Genomic DNA, 19,545 nt, shown 5'->3' with positions numbered 1-19,545 from the left:
CTCCCACGTGGGTGCAGGGGCCCAAGGAACTTGGGCCATTTTCTGCTGCTTTCCCGAGCCATATCAGAGAGCTGGAACAGAATGGAGCTGCTGGGACTCGAACCAGTCACCCATATGGGATGCAGGCATTGTAGGCAGTGGCATTACCCACAACACTGGTCCCTAAATGAGCAATTTTTAATGTATTAAGTAAAAAAAGATGAGATACAGAAATAGAACCATAAAAAAAAATCAAATGGAAACTCCAGAACTGAAAAAGGCCATAGCCATTTGCAAAGGATAAAGTTAAATGGTCGATCAGTATAGCCAAGTAGAGAATAACTGATCTGGAAGATGGATCAAAATCCAGAGTGGAAAATGGAGTGAAGGTGAAAAAACAGAGGTGAAAAAGTGTACGAGACATAGGAGATGTTGTCAAAAGTTGTAACATACATTTCATTGGAGTCTCAGAAAAGGGAGGATGAAAGGAAGAAGGCAAGTAATATTTGAAGAGATTATGACCAAGAACTCACCAAAATCAATGAAAGCTAGCAAGAGACAAATTCAATCCTTAAAAACTCCAAAAAAGATGAAAACAAAGTCATATAAAGGTTCTCACTGTAAAACTGCTTAAAGCAAAAGCTGGAGAATAAGAACAGAATACTAATATTAACAGTAAAACTTACAGCTAACTTTTCAGCTGAAATAATGGAGGTGAGGACACAATGGGTTATACATTTGTAGTACTGAAAGAAGGGGAAAATATTCAAGAATAAATGTAAATAGGTGCAAGTGTTAGGTTTGGATCCATGCACCCCATGTCAGAGTGCCTTGATTTGATACCCACTTCTGACCCCAGATTCTAGCTTCCTGGTACTCATATGGGAGACTTGGATTAAGTTCCCAGTTTTTGGCTTCAGCCTGGCCCAGTTCTGGCTATAAAGGCATTTGGGGGAGTGAACAAGCAGATGGTAGAGTCTCATTTTCTCCCCTTCTCTATGTCTCTTTCTCTTTTTCTCTGTCTTTGTGTCTATTTCTCTTTCTCTCTGTCTTACAAATAAAAAAATTTTTAAAGGATAAAGGTAAACAAATAATTGAATTGTACACTTAAAGTAGGTGAATTTTGTGGTATGTCAATTAAATAAATAAAGCTCCAATAGACCTGTATAAAAATGAAGGTAAAATAAAATATCAGACAAATGAAAACTGAGAAAATTTATTTTCAGGAGATCTGCTTTAAAGAAAATACTAAAGGGAATTTTTCAGACAGAGGAAAATGGTTGCTGAAAGAAGCTTGGAGATACAGGAAGGAATGAAGAACAATGGGAAGGGTAAATATGCATGTAGATTAAATAAATGTTGACAATAAACCCGACAAAGCTGGTGTAACTCTTTGATAATCAGACAAAAATTTCTAAGGCAAAAAGAATCTCAAGTTATTAACATGAAGGTCTTGTAATCATAGCAGGTTTAATTGCCACAATAGATATCTGAATTTGTGTGATTCTAATTTAACTTCAAAACATATGTCAAAAATTGATAAACAAACTCATTCATACTAACAATAGGACATTTTAACATACCTTTTTTAAAATAAATATTTTTCCAAAGATTTTATTTATTTATTTGAGAGGTAGAGTTACAGACAGTGAGAGGGAGAGACAGAGGGAAAGGTCTTCCTTCCGCAGGTTCATTCCCCAAATAGCTGCAATGGCTGGAGCTGTGCCAATCCAAAGCCAGGAGCCAGGAGCTTTTTCCCAGTCTCCCACATGGGTACAGTGGTCCAAGTACTTGGGCCCTCTGCTATTGTTTCCTAGGCCATAGCTTGGAAGAGGAGCTGCTGGGACTAGAACCGGTGCCCATATGGGATACAGATGCCCCAGGTGAAGGATTAACATACTGCGCCACAGCACCGGCCCCTTAACATACCTTTTTTATGTATAAGGAGGATTTATTTATTTATTTATTTATTTATTTATATGCGAGGCAGAGTTACATAGGGAGGGAGAGCCAGAAAGTTCTTCCATCCACTGCTCACTCCCCAGATGGCCACAACGGTTGGAGCTGAGCCAATTCAAAGTCAGGAGCCAGGAGCTTCTTCTGGGTCTCCCATAGGGGTTCAGGGGCCTAAGCACTTGGGCCATCTTCATGCTTTCCCAGGCCATGAGGAAGAGCTAGATTGGAAGAGGAGCAGCCAGGATATGAACTAGTTCCTATATGGGATTCTGGCACCACAGGCCAAGGCTTAACCTACTATGCCACAGCACTGGCCCCAACATAACCTTTCTTATAAAGAAAGGTGCAAGATAAAGAAAACATACCAAGACCTTAGTAAAGCTATAGAAAATGTGAGCACAGTTAAGAAACTTGATTTAATTTATGTAACTGAAACACTGCATTCAACATCAGCATAATCTATTCTGTTAAGGAGCACATTGAGCCTTAATTCATACCATACCCAAAAAGAATTCTAAGTAGATACATGTGTGAAAGGCAAAATAATAGGACTTTTGAAAGGTAATATAATAACATTTCCATGATCTTTGAGTAAGGAATATTTATAACACAAAGAAGGAAATAATTGATAAATTGCATTAAAATAAAATGATGAAATTTTCTTTTAAAAAATATGTATTTGGGGCCGGCGCCATGACGCACTAGGTTACTCCTCTGCCTGCGGCCCTGGCATCCCATATGGGTGCTGGTTCTAGTCCCAGTTGCTCCTCTTCCAATCCAGCTCTCTGCTATGGCCTGGAATAGCAGTGGAGGATGGCCCAGGTGGGAGACCAGCAAGAAGCACCTGGCTCCTGGCTTTGGATGGGTGTAGCTCCAGCCATTGCCACCATTTGGGGGGTGAACTAACAGAAGGAAGACCTTTCTCTCTGTCTCTCTCTCTCACTGTCTGTAACTCTATCTGTAAAATAAATAAATAAAAAATCTTTAAAAAATGTATTTGAGGGGCTGGTGCTGTGGCATAGCAAGTAAAGCTGCTGCCTGCAGTGCCGGCATCCCATATGGGCACTGGTTTGAGTCCCGGCTGCTCCACTTAAGATCCAGCTCTCTGCTATGTCTTGGGAAAGCAGTGGACGATGGCCCAAGTCCTTGGGCCCCTGCACCCACGTGGGAGATCTGGAAGAAGCTCCTGGCTCCTGGTTTCGGATTGGCACAGCCCCGGCTGTTGCAGCCAAATGGGGAGTGAACCAGTGGATGGAAGACCTCTCTCTCTCTCTCTCTCTCTCTCTCTGCCTCTCCTTCTCTCTTTGTATAACTCTGACTTTAAAACAAATAAATTTTAAAAAATGTATTTGAAAGGCAGAGTTAGAGAGAGAGAGAGAGCGAGCGAGCTTTCCTTCTGCTGGTTCACTCCCCAAATGGCTGCAACGACTGGGGCTGAGTCAGGCTGAAGCCAGGAGCCAGGAGGTTCATCTGAGTCTCTCAGGCAGGTGGTAGGGGCCCAGGCACTTTGGCCATCATCCACTGGTGCATTAGTAAGGAGTGGAGTGGAAGTGGAGCAGCTGGAATTTGAATCAGCTCCCATGTGGGGTGCTGGCATCCCAGGTGGCAGCTTAACCTGCTGTGTCACAACACTGGCCCCAAATGATGAAATTTTCATCAAAGGACTCTCTAAGAAACTGAAAAGACAAGCCACAGAGTCTAAGAAGGTATTTACAGCATTTTAGAAAGAACTCTTAGAAGTGAATGAGAAACAACCCTGTAGAAATAATGAGCATTTTAATTGAACCTTTACTTCACAAAATTAGCTGTCCAAATTAACAAATATGTTAAAACTTTTTACCCTTATTAATAATCAGAGAGTGACAAATTAAAACCACAATGAGGTAATACATATACCTACAAGGATGGCTACATTTTAATGAATTCATTAATGAAGGAATTTTTTATTTTGAGATAGTTGCAGATTCACAGGAAGTTGAAAAAATAGTAGAGAAGTCCTGTGTACCCATACACCTCATTGTCTCCAAAGGTTACATGTTACTTTAATACAATATTAAAACCAGAAGTAGACATTTCTTACTACACATGTGTGTATAGTTTTAAACCATTTTATCACATGTATATAATCATATGGCTACCACCCCAGTCAAAACATTGAATTGTTCTGTCATCACAAAGATCTCCTTAGTGTCAACACTTCAGAATCATAACCCCCTGCCTTGACTCTGCTATCCCAACCTCTAGCCAGCCACTGATCTGTTATGTAAGTATAAATTTTGTCATTTTAAAAATGTTACATGAGGGTCCGGCGCTGTGGCGCAGTGGGTTAAAGCCCCGGCTTAAAGTGCGGGCATCCCATATGGGCGCCAGTTCTAGTCCCAGCTGCTTCTCTTCCAATTCAGCTCTCTGCTATGGCCTGGGATAGCAGTAGAAGATGGCCCATGTCCTTGGGCCCCTGCACTCATGTAGGAGACCTGGAGGAAGCTCCTGGCTCCTGGCTTTGGATCGGCGCAGCTCTGGCCATTGCAGCCATCTGGGGAGTGAACCAGCGGATGGAAGACCTCTCTCTCTCTGTCTCTACCTCTCTCTGTAACTCTTTCAAATAAATAAAATAAATATTTAAAAAAAATGTTTTATGAGGGTCTGGTGCTGTGGCATACGAGGTAAAATAGCTTCCTGCAGTGTCAGTGCCCATGTGGGCACTGGTTCAAGTCCTGGCTGCTCCACTTCCAATCCAGCTCTCTGCTAATGGCCTGGGAAAGCAGTAAAAGATGGCCCACGTCCTTGGGCCCCTGTACCCACATGGGAGACCTGGAAGAAGCTCCTGGCTCCTGGCTTCAGTTCATCACAGCTCAGGCTGTTTAAGGCATTAGGGAACCAGTAGATGAAGGATCTCTCTCTCTCTCTCTCTCTGCCTCTATGTCACTCTGCCTTTCAATTAAACAAGTAAATTGTAAAGAAAAGAAGTTATATGCATAGAATCATGCAGCATATTTCCCTTTTTAAAAAATTATTTATTTATTGAAAGAGTGACAGAAAGCTTCCATCTTCTGATTCTCTCCCAAATGGTTGCAGTGGCCAGGACTGGGCCATGCTGAAGCCAGGAGCTGAGAGCTCCATCTGGGTCTCCTACATCTGTGGCAGGGACCCAAGTACTTGGATCATCCTCCAGTGCCTTCCCAGGCTCATTAACAAGGAGATGGGTTGAAGCTGAGCAGCCAGGACTTGAACTAGTGCTCTGATGTTGGATGCTGCCATTGCAGCCGGTGGCTTAGCCACAGCACCACAATGCTGGCCCCCATACTTCCTTTTGAGATTGATAGTTTTTAATCATAATATCCTGAAGATACATCCAAGGTGTTGTATCCATAGTTCGATCTTAGCTAATAAAATTGTTTTTAGTAGATTTTGTTAGAGCAGTTTTAGATTCACAGCAAAATTGAACAGAAGGTTTTCTGTTTATGCTCTTACTCCTCACACGCCTACATCCCCACCACAGTGGGGCATTTGTTATAATTGGTGAACCTACATAGACACTGTACCAGTCAGTTTACAGTGTGGTTCATTATGGAACCCATTCTTTGTTATTTTTTGTTTCACCTGCTGTCTCCCTCTTTGAATGGCTAGATTTTAGAAGACTTCTTTCTTTAATACCAAATGTGGGTAGGGACGTAGAGCAATAGGGACTTTGATATACTGCTAGTAGGAATGTTAATGGGTGTAGCCACTGTGAAAAACTATGAAAAATCACTTTCTACTGATGCTAAGTAGAATCTTACTACCTGATTGTGCAATTCCACTTCTAAGTAAATACCCAACAAAAGTTCACATCCTTGTTCATGAATAGAGGTTTTCTTTCTTTTTTTTAAACACACACACACATATACAAACACTATGGAAGTGTACAAATCTTACTGTATATCTCAATATGAAAGCCACAATGAGCAGACCTGTGTAACCCCCTTTCAAGTAATGAGATGATAGCATCCTAGAGGGTCCTTTCAGGCCCCTTCCCATCCCTAACCACCTCTTCTCACCCCCTCAAAACAACCAATATACTGCTTCTATACCATAGATTTGTTTTGCCTGTATATGAACTTTACAAAAATGGAGTCATAATGCATGACTTCCTGCATGCAAAATTATTTTCTAAGACTCACCCATGTAAGTGTGTGTTTTCTGTGGTTAGTGGCTCCACAGCAGAGATCAGCAAACTAGATCCTGCAAAGGCCAAAGACAGTTTTTATAAGTGGTTTTGTTGGAACTCTAACACTTATTTGTTTACATATTGCCTATGGCTGCTTCACTGCTATTATGGTAGAGCTTTAATGAATTAGTTTAAAACTGAAAAACAAAACAAATGCGTGCTGTTTGTGTTACTATAATGGTAGAATTGTGTTACTAATTTCAGCATGTGATAAATATACAATATTGGGAGTTGCTAATAGCAGGCTTTGGATTGCAATGTAAGGGACAGAGAGGAATATGTAATTATTAGTCTGAAGAGATTCTTGAAGGCTTGAGGAAGCAATTTTGGTTTTAGAGGCAGGAGCTGAAGTAATCATTTAAAGCACTTAAAAAAAAGATAGTTCATCATCTGAAAGGATAATGGAGTCTCATGAATGATGTTAGCTGTCAAGTCATTTCATGTTTGCTGAAAAAGGAAAAAAAATTGGATTAGCTATTAAGAGCAGCTACTGTAATGATGATGTCTAGTCTGCTTCCATCTGACAAATGCTTTTATTTATCTATCTGTTTTACTGGCTTAACACCTCTTTGGATGTTCTTTTTATTTTTATTTATTTATTTATTTTTATTTTTGACAGGCAGAGTGGACAGTGAGAGAGAGACAGAGAGAAAGGTCTTCCTTTGCTGTTGGTTCACCCTCCAATGACCGCCACGGCCGGCGCGCTGCAGCCGGCGCACTGTGCTGATCCGAAGTCAGGAGCCAGGTGCTTTTCCTGGTCTCCCATGCGGGTGCAGGGCCCAAGCACTTGGGCCATCCTCCACTGCACTCCCGGGCCACAGCAGAGAGCTGGCCTGGAAGAGGGGCAACCGGGACAGAATTCGGTGCTCCAACCGGGACTAGAACCCAGTGTGCCGGCGCCGCTAGGCGGAGGATTAGCCTGTTAAGCCACGGTGCCGGCCCTGGATGTTCTGTAAATGCTCTTGTATCTATTAGCACCACATGATGTAGGGGGGATTCAGAGTTTATTGGGGAAAATTTATAAGAAGCAGAGGGTAAGCAGTCCCTTAAACTTCTTATCCCACAGGGTAGGCCAGGCATAGATGGTGTTTATTCAGCATAGCCAGAAGACCTTAGGGAATGGCCTTCTCCACTGTAGAGCTCCATATGTGTGTGTGTGCGTGTGTGTGTGTATTTATATATAAAATTTTTTAAGGGAAAAGGTTTATTGTCAGGTGGGGAGAAACCCAACAGGCTGCCTCCCCCTGCATGACAGAACAGCAGCCTTTACTGGGATTACAGGTTTTATATAGCTTTGCAGAGGTAAGGAAGTGGGAGCAGCAAATCCAGTTAGCGTAGGGGTGGAGCTGATGCTTGTGATTGGGCCATTTGGTCACCTGACTTCTAGTAAGTCATGCTGGGCTTAGGAAGATGGTTCCATTTTACTAACAATTCCCCTCTTTTGTTTTTTATGAAGCAGATGTTATATGGGAATACATCAGCCTCAAGAGTCCAGGAAGGGTGGAGGGATGACGATCTATTTTCTAGAGCTGACATGGGGTGAAGAGTTACTGTCTATTGGCATGGGGCAATGTCTGATGTCATGATGTCCTGGGTGGGGAGCTGAGTATATCTCTGTAGTAGCATTGGTTGACCACCTAGTTGGTGAAGAGTTTGGTTCATTTCATTATCACTTCCTGTAAACACTTAAACAGACATTGTAGTATAAAAGCCAGGGTGAGAATAGTAGCCAGCGGTCCTAGGAGCGGCATTAACCAAGTGATGATGGGGCTCCATAGGGAAGGAGAGAGGAGGAGTTTGTAGAAAAAATTCTGAGGGCCAGCACCATGGCTCACTTGGTTAATCCTCCACCTGCGGTGCTGGCATCCTGTATGGGCACCAGGTTCTAGTCTTAGTTGCTCCTCTTCCAGTCCAGCTCTCTGCTGTGGCCCGGGAGGGCAGTGGAGGATGGCCCAAGTGCTTGGGCCCTTGCACCCGCATGGGAGACCAAGAAAGAAGCATCTGGCTCCTGGCTTCACATCGGCGCAGCTCCAGCCATTGTGGCCATTTGGGGAGTGAACCAACGGAAGGAAGACCTTTCTCTCTGCCTCTCTCTCTCTCACTGTCTATAACTCTGTCAAATAAAAATAAAATTAAAAAAAGAAAAAAAAAGTTCTGAATAATCATACAATTTTAAGTGGGCGGGGAGAGGACTATAAATACACATGAGTTGGGAGTAGAGCCATTAATGTAAGGGGAGAGTGTGTGATTACAAAGGAATGAAGCCCCAAGTGGGCTAGACAGGGTCTAGAAAAAGGACAGAGTCATTATTAGAAGACCTGTGAAAGGTACTGTCTAAACTGCAAGCAAGTTTTCCCATTGTGAGGCAAATAGAAACTGACAGAAGGGGCTTGATAATAACCAGGTGGGCTTAAAGGCCTTGCCAGTTGTGAGGCCCAGGAGTATCTATGTCTTCATATGGGGTACATCATAAGAGGTGTGAACCTCCTTGTGGAAGACACCCTGTTGACTTCCATTACCTAGCTGGACTGGAAGGAGAGCTAGCCAGGTAAAGACAGGTGGCGCCTCTTAACAGGAAATATACAGTTCTGCCTGCAATGTTGCTGACCCTACTTGGCCATCCACCCAGCAGCATTGGTTACTTTGGAAGCTGGGCAGAGAGAATGGCTTTTCAGCTTAGAGCCAACAAGGTCTGCAGCTCTGATCTGGGCGTTCTTTGACTCCAGGGCAATTCCGTTTCTAGTGATCAACTCTTGGCTGGCAGAGCTGCCAGGGCTCTTCATGAGCTGACTTCTGCTGAAGCCCTGGCTTTCCATATAAACCAATACAGTGGACTGGCCTGTTGAGTCCCCTTGATGGCAGGTCACTGTGTAGAGAAGCCATTAATTGGCTTTACATTGCTATCTTTACATTGCTTCTGCTGCCTAGCTTTCTTTTTTTTTTCTTTTCTCTCTCTCTCTCTCTCTTTTTTTTTTTTTTTGACAGGCAGAGTTAGACAGTGAGAGGGAGAGACAGAGAGAAAGGTCTTCTTTCCATTGGTTCACCCCTCAAATGGCCACTGCGGCCAGCATGCTGTGCCAATCTGAAGCCAGGAGCCAGGTGCTTCCGCCTGGTCTCCCATGCGGGTGCAGGGCCCAAGCACTTGGGCCATCCTCCACTGCCTTCCCGGGCCACAGCAGAGAGTTGGACTGGAAGAGGAGCAACCGGGACAGAATCTGGTGCCCCAACCGGGACTAGAACCTGGGGTGCCGGCACGGCAGGTGAGGATTAGCCTAGTGAGCTGTGGCGTCAGCCACCCAAGCTTTCTTTTACTCCTGGTTTTGTTAAAGCAGACCCGAAAAAACTTTTAAGAGGATGCAAGTCAAAGGGGTGCTCAAGTCCCATCTCTAATCTTTGATGGTCTAAACTAAAGGTCTATGGTAGGATTTAAAAAAACATTTAGGCCGGCGCCGCGGCTCAATAGGGTAATCCTCTGCCTGTGGCGCCAGCACCCCGGGTTCTAGTCCCAGTCGGGGCGCCGGATTCTGTCCCGGTTGCTCCTCTTCCAGTCCAGCTCTCTGCTGTGGCCCGGGAGTGCAGTGGAGGATGGCCCAAGTGCTTGGGCCCTGCACCCGCATGGGAGACCAGGAGAGGTACCTGGCTCCTAGCTTCGGATCAGCGTGGTGCGCCGGCCACAGAGCACCGGCCACAGTGGCCATTGAGGGGTGAACCAATGGAAAAGGAAGACCTTTCTGTCTCTTTCACTGTCCACTCTGCCTGTCAAAAAAAAAAAAAAACATTATCCCTTCTAGGTCTCTGGGCCTTCTTCATTAAGATAACTGTCATGTCTGGTAACACAAAATCATTAGACTTTAGCTTTTGGACATTTGTATCAATAACATTTTATATTATCATAACTTCAAATATAATACCACTTCACATCTTGACAGTACCTGTAATATAATCCAAGTAGTCTGATTAGTTGGTGTCTCTACAAGATGAGAGACATATATCCTTTGATATTTTCAGGGGCCCAACTGAAAATATCAAAGTCCAAAAAGTTTGGAATTTTGATTTTTTTTTTTAATGTCTGTCAAGGATGCCAAGGAGGCTTAAAATATCTGGTGGAAATAGGATCCCTTAACATCATGACATACTGTTGATCATTGTTACAAGGTGATTATTCAAATGTTTTAGAATAAGTATATATTTAAAGAAACTATAACTCTTAATAAAAACTCAGCTGTTCTAAACAGTCAGAACTTAACAGACACATTAAGAGAACATAATAGATTACTTTAACAGAACACAAAATTTGTGTCTCTTTGGTCATTCCAAATATCGGAAATAAAACCTTAAATTTAAGAGCTAGAACATGGAACAATTTTAACAGAGTCAGAACTAGGGAAGAGAAAATAGTTTACTGGAGCTGGCTAGGAAACTGACAGTCACCAATTAAACAAAACTATTAAAAGGAGATGTTACAGGTTTAAAACAAATTTGTAAGATGGTTTCAAAATATTGTAAAAACCTCATTGCTTTAACAGAGGATCAGATTCTAGTTCTATGTCTTTTGCTTTCCACATGCTGATTTCCTTGATTTACATTTTGAAATAACACTTTAGAAAGCTCCAAATTAAGATAACATTTTCTAAATAAGATAACACATCGAGTTAATTTCAAGTGGTGCAGAACTATTTTCATATGGACAATTTATGAAAACATGTTAGCAAACCCAAATAGTTTTTCTATAGAATATAAGGTGTTAAGAGTACCAATGTTTATATTTAGACACATTTGTCTCATCTGCCTTTACCCAATTTACATTAAGCAATAACACCTAGATGAGTGAAGATACTGGTACTATACCATACCTGAATTAAAGTCAAAACTGCATTCATATGGGATTCTACTCCTTTTATAAAACTTTAACTATAAATCAGTGACATTAAACCGGAGACTGCAAAATCCACCTTAGTGGCTGTAATGAGTACTGATTACCCATTGCTGTATCATCAGAAACCGAATTGCACAATTGGCAAGTTATTGTTTACCATTATGTTAGGTTTAATGGGTGAGGGCATCCATCAGAACAGATGGGCGCCCCTCTGGAGATTCCTAAGGGGAATCAGATAGGTGATAGAACAAGGAGCAATTATGGAAAAGGAGATATGTCTGGAAATAGTAGTTAATCTGGTGAGCCTGCTGGTTTGAAGGGCCAGTGGCCTTGATCATTATTTCACAAAGGTTGAGAGAGATATAAGGGTGTAGAATTTCTGAAATTTCTCTCAGGGCTTTATGGTCCCCGTCGTGCAGGGTAGAAGAGATGCCAAAGTGGCTAGGTTAAAAGAGAGCGAGTGGCAGAATGGAGGAGGAAGGTTTGGGAAGAGAGAGAGGCAGTTTTGGCTGTTAACCCAGAGCTAATGAACAAAATATCAACCAGGCCAGCTAGTGATGTAAAAAAAGATGAGGCATTTTTCTTTAAGCTCAGAGGTCAAGATGTCTCTCAAAACTCTCTCACTGCCTGTGGCATCCAGACATGCTCAGAAGCCCACAGGGAAGGGAAAGAAGGTGAGGGTGGGACTAGCAAGTATTACCCACTTTCCCTCAGCCTTCCCCTCCTGTAACCTCGGGTATCTATCTGTCAGAATAGCACACACAGGGAGAGATCAGTTCCCTTTACTGGTGGTGTGCTAGACCAGGCCTCTGCCTTGTCAAATATGCACTGTCAGTTTGTGCCCCTGCATGAAGAAAGATAGTTGTTCTATGCCTCTTAACCTTGAGTCTTTTCTAATGGGCCTGCTTTCGACAAGAAGCCTTCCTGGTGAGAGCCTTAGCAAAGGTGTTTTTAAGCTGGAGCGTGCCAGCTCTGGTTACCACCTACATTGGTGACTAGGCAGGTGAAGTTACGAAGAAGTATAGTGGGGGAACAAAATTCTCCCCAGTAAACCTCATCTGAGGTATATACTACATAGGGAGGACCAGACAGAAGTGACCCAAAAGAGGGAACTTAAGAAGAAAGACAGGGGATACCAAAAACATGCTGAAACTTGTCTACACAAGTTCAGGCCACATGTTGACTGTATCTAATGGAAGTCTGGATTGAAAAACTGCTTGTCTGCAAACGAGATAATTAGACTTTAACCTGGAGCTAGCGAATCAAATATCTAGGAAATGCCTGCTAATGGGACCAGGAAATTGTATTTGTAGGTATTAAGGAGAACTGCTGAAGTCAGCTTGACTTTCAGTTACAAGGTGGGGACAAAACCCATCAACAGACTTGATTTGAATCCTTTATCCTGTCTGGCTTGCTCCTGATAGACTAAAAAGCCATCAGAAGGGTGGGATAGGTGACTTGTTTATAGTAATCTCTGAGTTCAAAAGGATGGAATCACCACTCCCTTGCTATTCTTATGGTAAAATTGAATGGGGGGGTGGTGGTGAGGACCAGTTGGAGGACCAGGGCAGGAGGGTGACGGCATGGAGGCAGCCCATTCCCAAACTTGCCTTTGCTTCTTTGGGAGGAGGGTGTTTGAAGGCAGGGAGAGTAGACATGGACAAGGGCTGGTTCTGAGATAAGGGCAAGCAGGAGCTTAGAATTCCTGGGTGGGAGGGGGAGGTAGAGCGAGATAGTGAGAGCTGGAGTTTTGGCTTTTTAATGAGAGCTTTGGAAGTTAAGAGAGTTTGAGCCAGAGAACACGAGTGGAGATAGAAGGCTTAGACATAGGAAATCTTCCACTTTTCTGAATGCTCACACAAGTGGTAGAGATCCCATTAACGGTAAACATGCCAGTAAGCAGCCATTTGGACCCGTTGTCGAAGTAGGAGACCGCTGAGAGGAGGATCCGACGGAATGTGGGACGAAGCTCCCATGGTGACCCATAGAGTCAGATGGGAGGATATGGGAACAGAGGGTGGGGTCATCACCCATGCACCCACTAGAACTCAGGTTATAGTCTGTGTAAGGCCGTCACAAAACACACCAGTAAGGGAAAGGGTTTGTTGTCAGGTGGGGGAAACCAGACAGGCTGCCTCTGTGTGCACTAGAGAGCAGCCATGCCACATATCTGTAAAACAGGCAATGTCTAAGTGACTGTGTAACCTTAGAAAGGAGCCTTTGGAGCCCCAGAGGCTGGGGTGAACTTATTCTTGCTTTGAGCTAACAACTCAAACCTGCTGAGCCTCTTTGCTGCTAAGATACTGAAAGAGGTTTGGATATGAACTTCCAGTACCATCCAGATTTATCTTTGGCCGTTAGTACCTCAGCACTAAAAAATGACATGAAAATTGTGACCTGCTATTAAAGTGCTAGCAGCTTTCTCCAACTTCCTTGTCACCTTTGGCCACTGGTCCTACACAGGTTTTCTTGTTCGCTTAGTTTCTTTCTAATAAGCATTGTGTTTTCCAAGTCCAAGTTTCTGAGCCTTGCTCACATAGCATGCTTTTTCCCTTTGTCTAAACTCTCAACCTTTGAGAGCTACTTCTGTCCATTTCTTCTGTGAGCCTTCCCTGATGATATCAATTCTTACACCAAATATCACCTTTCATATTAATTTCAGATAATATTATTAGTTTTTATTTGTAGGTTTCTTTCTAACTTATTACCAAAGGATAGGGAACATGCATTAGATTGCTTTGTAACTTTAAATACTCTGAAGATCTTGTGTGTAAATGCTCAAAAAATAACTAACTAGTATGTTTGCTTTTATAATGTTCTCTAATCATAAAGTATTTGTATTTTAGATTCTATATGCCTCTTTTTGACTCTAGTATTAAATGTTATTAAATATAATGCTAGACTCTTTATTAGAACATCTTTTTACTCCATTGCGATTAATCCTTATTTTTTAAAAGCTCATTTTTTGAAGTTGGTATCGATTGTTGTCTGTTGGTTGCTCTATTAGACAGTTTAGTAATTAGATTCCTCCATTCTACTTCAGCAAGAAGTTGAGAACTTTCAGAAGCTAAATCTCATTAGTAAAGAGCAGTTTGAAAACCTAACACCTGAACTTCCTTTTGAGTCAAATCAAGAAGTACCTGTAGCACCTTCACGGTCCAGGCAAGGTAGGTAAATAAGCTTTTGTGTAAGTGTCTCGACTAGTATAAAGCAGTTCTAAATTGTTTTAAAAGATTGCTCCTTTTTTCTTTATTTGCAGAAAAAAATTAGATATTTGGTAGTGTACTATAATTTTAAACTCAACTTTTATTTGCCCATTGTACCTCAAAAAGTTTTAGAAAGTTGAAAATACAGATTGTGAATTTGGTGAGATAGCATTATAGTAAACACACAAAGTTTGAATCACAGCTTATTCTTACTTTGCCTGAATAGGCAGATAATCAAAAAGGTGAAGTAGAAGTCATCTGTTAGGACAGCTCCTGCTCAAAACCAGATGCTTATTTAGAAATAAGCGCAATTGGTTGGTTCTTTATGTATCTGATGTGATTTTAAAATTGCTGGAAATATTTCTCTTCTTAACAGTTTTCATCGATTTACTGATCATTATTCTACTAGACTCATAATTTTGTTTTAAGGCCTTAGATCTATGTGAAAATGTGAATACATTTGGGAGATTCATAAATTCATTTTGACACTTCCAGGCAAAGGTAACTGTTTTGTTACAGTTCTTGGAAGCATTAATAAGAAAAAGTCAAACATATACAAGAAGAGAATAGTATAATGAAACTCCCATATAACCATTACCTGCCTTTAACCCGTAATCATTTCATACCCACTTTTGCTTCATCTGGATTCTAGTCACTCCCTACACTTCCCTGTTAACTATTTGAAGCAAACTCCAAGTCATATCATTCATATTTTTCATCCCTAAATATTTCTGCATGTGTCTTTAAAAAGATAAGGTCCATTTCTTTTACCTCATAAATAACACACACCATTATCATAGCTAAAATTAACTATAACCTTTTAATAGATATGTAGTTAGTATTCATGCTCGTATTCATCACTTTTGGCATTCAGTTTTTTAAAATCAGGATACATACGAGGTCCAGACACTCAAATAGATTGATATGTCACTTTTAGTTTCTGTTTTATTCTCTATATTTGGCTCTTTCTAAAAATTTCATATATGTGAGATCGTACAGCATGTTTCTTTCTGTATCTGGCTTTATTTCAGTTAGCATGTCGTGGGGGTTCATCCATGTTGTAGCAAATGACAGGTCTCCTTTTTTAGGGCTATGTGTATGTTTCTGTGTATCTTACAGTTTTTCGTTAGTTGACAGTTTCGTTAGTTGACAGATACACCATGGCTATTGTGAGCAATGCAGCAATGAACATAGTGATGCAGATAACTTTACAAGGTAGTGATTTCATTTCCTTTGGGTATATGCCCAGAAGAGGGATTGTTGGATCATATGTGGTAGTTCTATTCTTAATTTCTTTAGGAGTCTCCATAAAGATGAAACTTTCCACATACCTGTTAGCCATTTTTGTGTTTGAGACCTCTCTATTCAAATCCTTTGCCTATGTTTTCATTAGATGATTTATATTTTTGCTATTGAATTGTTTGAGTTGCTTATATACTAACTTATTATTAAATTATAATTGCAAATATTTTTTTTCCATTCTGTAGATTGTCTCTTTCCTCTGTTGATTGCTTTCTTTGCTGTGCAGAAACTTCATAGTTTCATGCAATCCTTTTTGTCTATTTTTGCCTGTTTTCAGGGGGTCATATTTTTAAAATATAATATACTTTTAGTACATTTCATACATTTTGCATGTGTAGTTTTGGATATTTTGACAGGTGCATACAGTCATAACTGTTTAATCAGGTTACAGAAGCACTCCTACACAATTCTTCCATGCCTCTTTGTAGTCAACCCCAGCCCCAGCTTTTGGCAACCTGTTTTCTGTTTCTTATCCCTATAGTTTTACCTTATCAAGAATGTCCTATAAGTGAAATCAAATGGAATGTGGCCTTTTGAAGCTGGCTTTTTCTGCATTATAAAGGATGGTGCATTTTAGATTCATTCATGCTTTTTGTGTGTTGTTTTTATTTCATTTTATTGCTAACTAGTATTCCATTTGTTCAAAGACATGGATTGCTTCTGGTTTGGAGTAGTTGTGAAAAAAGCTGCTATAAATATTTGCTTGCAGGTTTTCATGTGAAAAGAAATTTTCATTTCACTTTGGTAAATGCTTCTGTGTGGCATTGCTGGATCACACTGTTAACTGTACGTTTATAAGAAACTGACTCTTCTAGAGTGGCTGTGCCATTTTACGTAACAGCCAGCAATATATGAGGGTTCCAGTTTCTCTACATTCTCATTTAACACTTGGTATTGGGTGCTTTTTAAAAACTGTACAGTTTTAATAGGAATACCTCAAAGTGATTAAAGATGTTGAACATATTTTTATGTGTTTATTTTTCATCAGTTTATATTTGGTGAAATGTCTGTCCAAATCTTTTGACATTTCTTTTATTGAATTGTTTGTTTTCTTATTGAGATTTGAGAGCTATTTATTCTGGAAACAAGTCCTTTATTACATATGGAATTTTTCACATATCTCAGTATGAGGCTTATGTTTTTATTTTAAGAATATCTTTTGAAGATCAGAAATTCTTATGTTTAATGAAGTACAGTTTTTCATATTTTTTTCTTTTATGTGTCATACTTTTGATGTTTGTCAAAGAAATCAAACCTACCCCAGAGTCACAAGAGTCTCTTCTGTGTTTTCTCTTAGAAGCTTTATGTTTTTAATTTTTGCCCAATTCAGATATCTAATCAATTTTGAGGATTGTTTCCTTGTTTGTATGTGATGTAAATAAGTATAGACATTGGTGTTCAGTGATTCCAGTGACCATTTTTTAAAAAGTCTTTCCTCCATTTTTCACCTTTTTCAGAAATCAACTACCTCTATGTGTAGAAATCTCTTTTTGGATTCTGTATTCTATTCATCTGAACCTTGTATTTATCCCTTTGCCACTAGCGTAAATTTATAACTATAGTCTTAGAAGCAGGTAGTAGTGTCCACCAGCTGTTTTCTTGTTTCTGAAATTTGTTTTTGTTGTTTTAGTTATATGTTATAAGAATAGCCTATTGATATCCATACAAACTCTCTGAATTTTGATTGGAATTTAATTGATCATGGATTAGTTCAGAGGTAATTAACATCATAACAGTATTGAATCCTCCAATTAAGAATATGATATACATCTCCACTTAAGTGTTTTCTGTTCTTTAGTGTTTTGTAGACCTTGGTATACTTTGCATGTACTTCATTAGGCAAAATTCCCAAGTGTGTGTAGGTGTGTGTGCATGTATATTCTATTACAAATGATACTAAAAAGTGTTTACTTTGTAATTGTTTATTACTATAATGTAGAAATACAATTCTTTTGTATATTTAACATATCTTTTTGTCTTTGATAAACTTACTTATTAATTTGATGAATTCTTTGTAGATTCTTTGGTATTTTCTATATAGATAATCATGTTTCAACAAATAGATGCAGTCTGTTTCTTACTTTTCTATATTTTTCTTGCCTTATTGCTCTGGTTAGGACCTCCAACATGTTGAATAGCAATGGTGATATGGGACATCCTTGCCCTGTTCCTGATTTTAGAGGTAAAGCCTTCACTCTTTCACCATCAAGTATGATATTGGTTGTAGGTTTTCCATAGATGTCCTCTATCAGGCTGAGGAAATGCTTATTTCTCAGGTACTGAGAGTTGTTAATCTTGAATGGTTATTGATTTTTTCCTTTTTGCTAAGTCTTTTGATATCATCATCTAGTTTGTCTTAGTCTGTTGATTGTGTAAATTACATTGTTAAATGTTGAAATAGTCTTGGATTCCCTGAATAAAATCTGTTTGATTATGATGCTATCTTTTTTATATGTTGCTTCATTCATTTCACTCGTATTTTTTATAGAAAGATTGCATTTAATAAATTAAATTTCATAAGTACAACTTTTGGATTATAGCAGTTCTTCCTCCTATACCTGCCCTCCCACCCCTAAAGCATCCCACCTCCTTCTTCCTCTCCCATCCCATTCTTCATTAAGATTCATTTTTAATTATCTTTATATATAAAAGATCAATTCTATACTTAGTAAAAATTTCAACAGTTTGCACTCACACAGACACACAAAGTATAAAGTACTGTTTGAAGACTAATTTTACCATTAATTCTCATAAGACACCACATTAAGGACAGAGGTCCTACATAGGTAGTAAGTGCACAGTGACTCCTATTGTTGATTTAACAATTGACACTCTTATTTATAACATCAGTGATCACCCAAGGCTCTTGTCATGAGCTGCCAAGATTTTGGAAGCCTCTTAGATCCACAGGCTTCGACATTATTTAGATCACATCAGCGCCCACATGGGATGCTATCTATATATATAGAGATAGCATATCCAATTTGCTTAGAGTATTCACCATGAAAGGGTATTATATTTTATCAAATGCTTTCTCTGCTTCTATTGAGATAATAATATGGTTTTTCTTCTGCAGTTTGTTAATGTGGTGTATCACATTGATTGATTTGCGAACGTTGTACCATCCCTGTGTACCAGGGATAAATCCCACTTGGTCTGGGTGGATGATCTTTCTGATGTGTTGTTGCATTCTCTGTTGGCCTGGATATTATTGAGGATTTTTGAGTCTATGTTCATCAGGGCACTTGGTCTGTAATTCTCTTTCTTTGCTGCATTTTTTCAGGTTTAGGAATTAAGGTGATGCTGGCTTTGTAGAAAGAATTTGGGAGGATTCCCTCTCTTTCAATTGTTTTGAATAGTTTGAGAAGAATTGGAGTTAGTTCTTCTTTAAATGTCTGGTGGAATTCAGCAGTGAATCCATCTGGTCCTGTGCTTTTCTTTGTTGGGAGGGTCTCACATTTTTTTAAGATTTTTTTTTTAATGTTTATGAGGAAAACTAGGTTCTATTTAATTTTCTTAGATCATATTTGTATGGTTTTGGTATTAGGGATTATTTGCCTCATAAAATGAGTTCATAAGTATTTTTTATATTTTGAAAGAATTTGTGTAGAATTATTATTTATTCCTTACACATTGTTAACATTTGCCAGTGAAGCTATCTGGACTTGGAACTATTGGAATGTTTATAACTATAAATTAATTCCTTTAATAGATATTAGGCTATTTAGGTAATGTCTTTTTTCTTAAGTGAGTTTTTGTATCTAAAAAAATTGGTCCATTTTGTGGAGATTGTTTGAAATATTCTATTTTGTTCTTTTAATGTTTATAAGGGCTGTAGAGATATTTCTTTTTTTATTCATGATGTTTATACTTTGTTAATTTTCTTTTTCTTGGTTAATCTAGCTAAATGTTCATAGTGTATTAGGTTGATATTTTTTTTTTTGACAGGCAAAGTGGACAGTGAAAGAGAGAGAGACAGAGAAAGGTCTTCCTTTACCATTGGTTCACCCTCCAATGGC

General features: G+C 39.8%; 1 protein-coding gene across 8 annotated transcripts in view; it reads left to right on the top strand.

Annotated features, from left to right (window-relative positions):
* Positions 1 to 19,545, top strand: part of LARP1B (La ribonucleoprotein 1B) — a 142,408-nt gene that overhangs the window by 84,943 nt on the left and 37,920 nt on the right. For 7 of the 8 annotated variants that reach the window (XM_062199640.1, XM_062199634.1, XM_062199633.1 and 4 more), the window contains exon 12: positions 14,062 to 14,185. The exons of the other annotated variant lie outside the window; for it this stretch is intronic. In XM_062199640.1, coding sequence (XP_062055624.1) covers positions 14,062 to 14,185 — 124 coding nt within the window. The remainder of the gene's footprint in view (positions 1 to 14,061; positions 14,186 to 19,545) is intronic. 8 annotated transcript variants of the gene reach the window in all.

The sequence above is a fragment of the Lepus europaeus genome, chromosome 8, assembly GCF_033115175.1.
Source record: "Lepus europaeus isolate LE1 chromosome 8, mLepTim1.pri, whole genome shotgun sequence".
Taxonomy (NCBI): domain Eukaryota; kingdom Metazoa; phylum Chordata; class Mammalia; order Lagomorpha; family Leporidae; genus Lepus; species Lepus europaeus.
The sequence above is the reverse complement of the archived record's forward strand: the minus strand, read 5'-3'. Positions and strand labels throughout refer to the sequence as shown.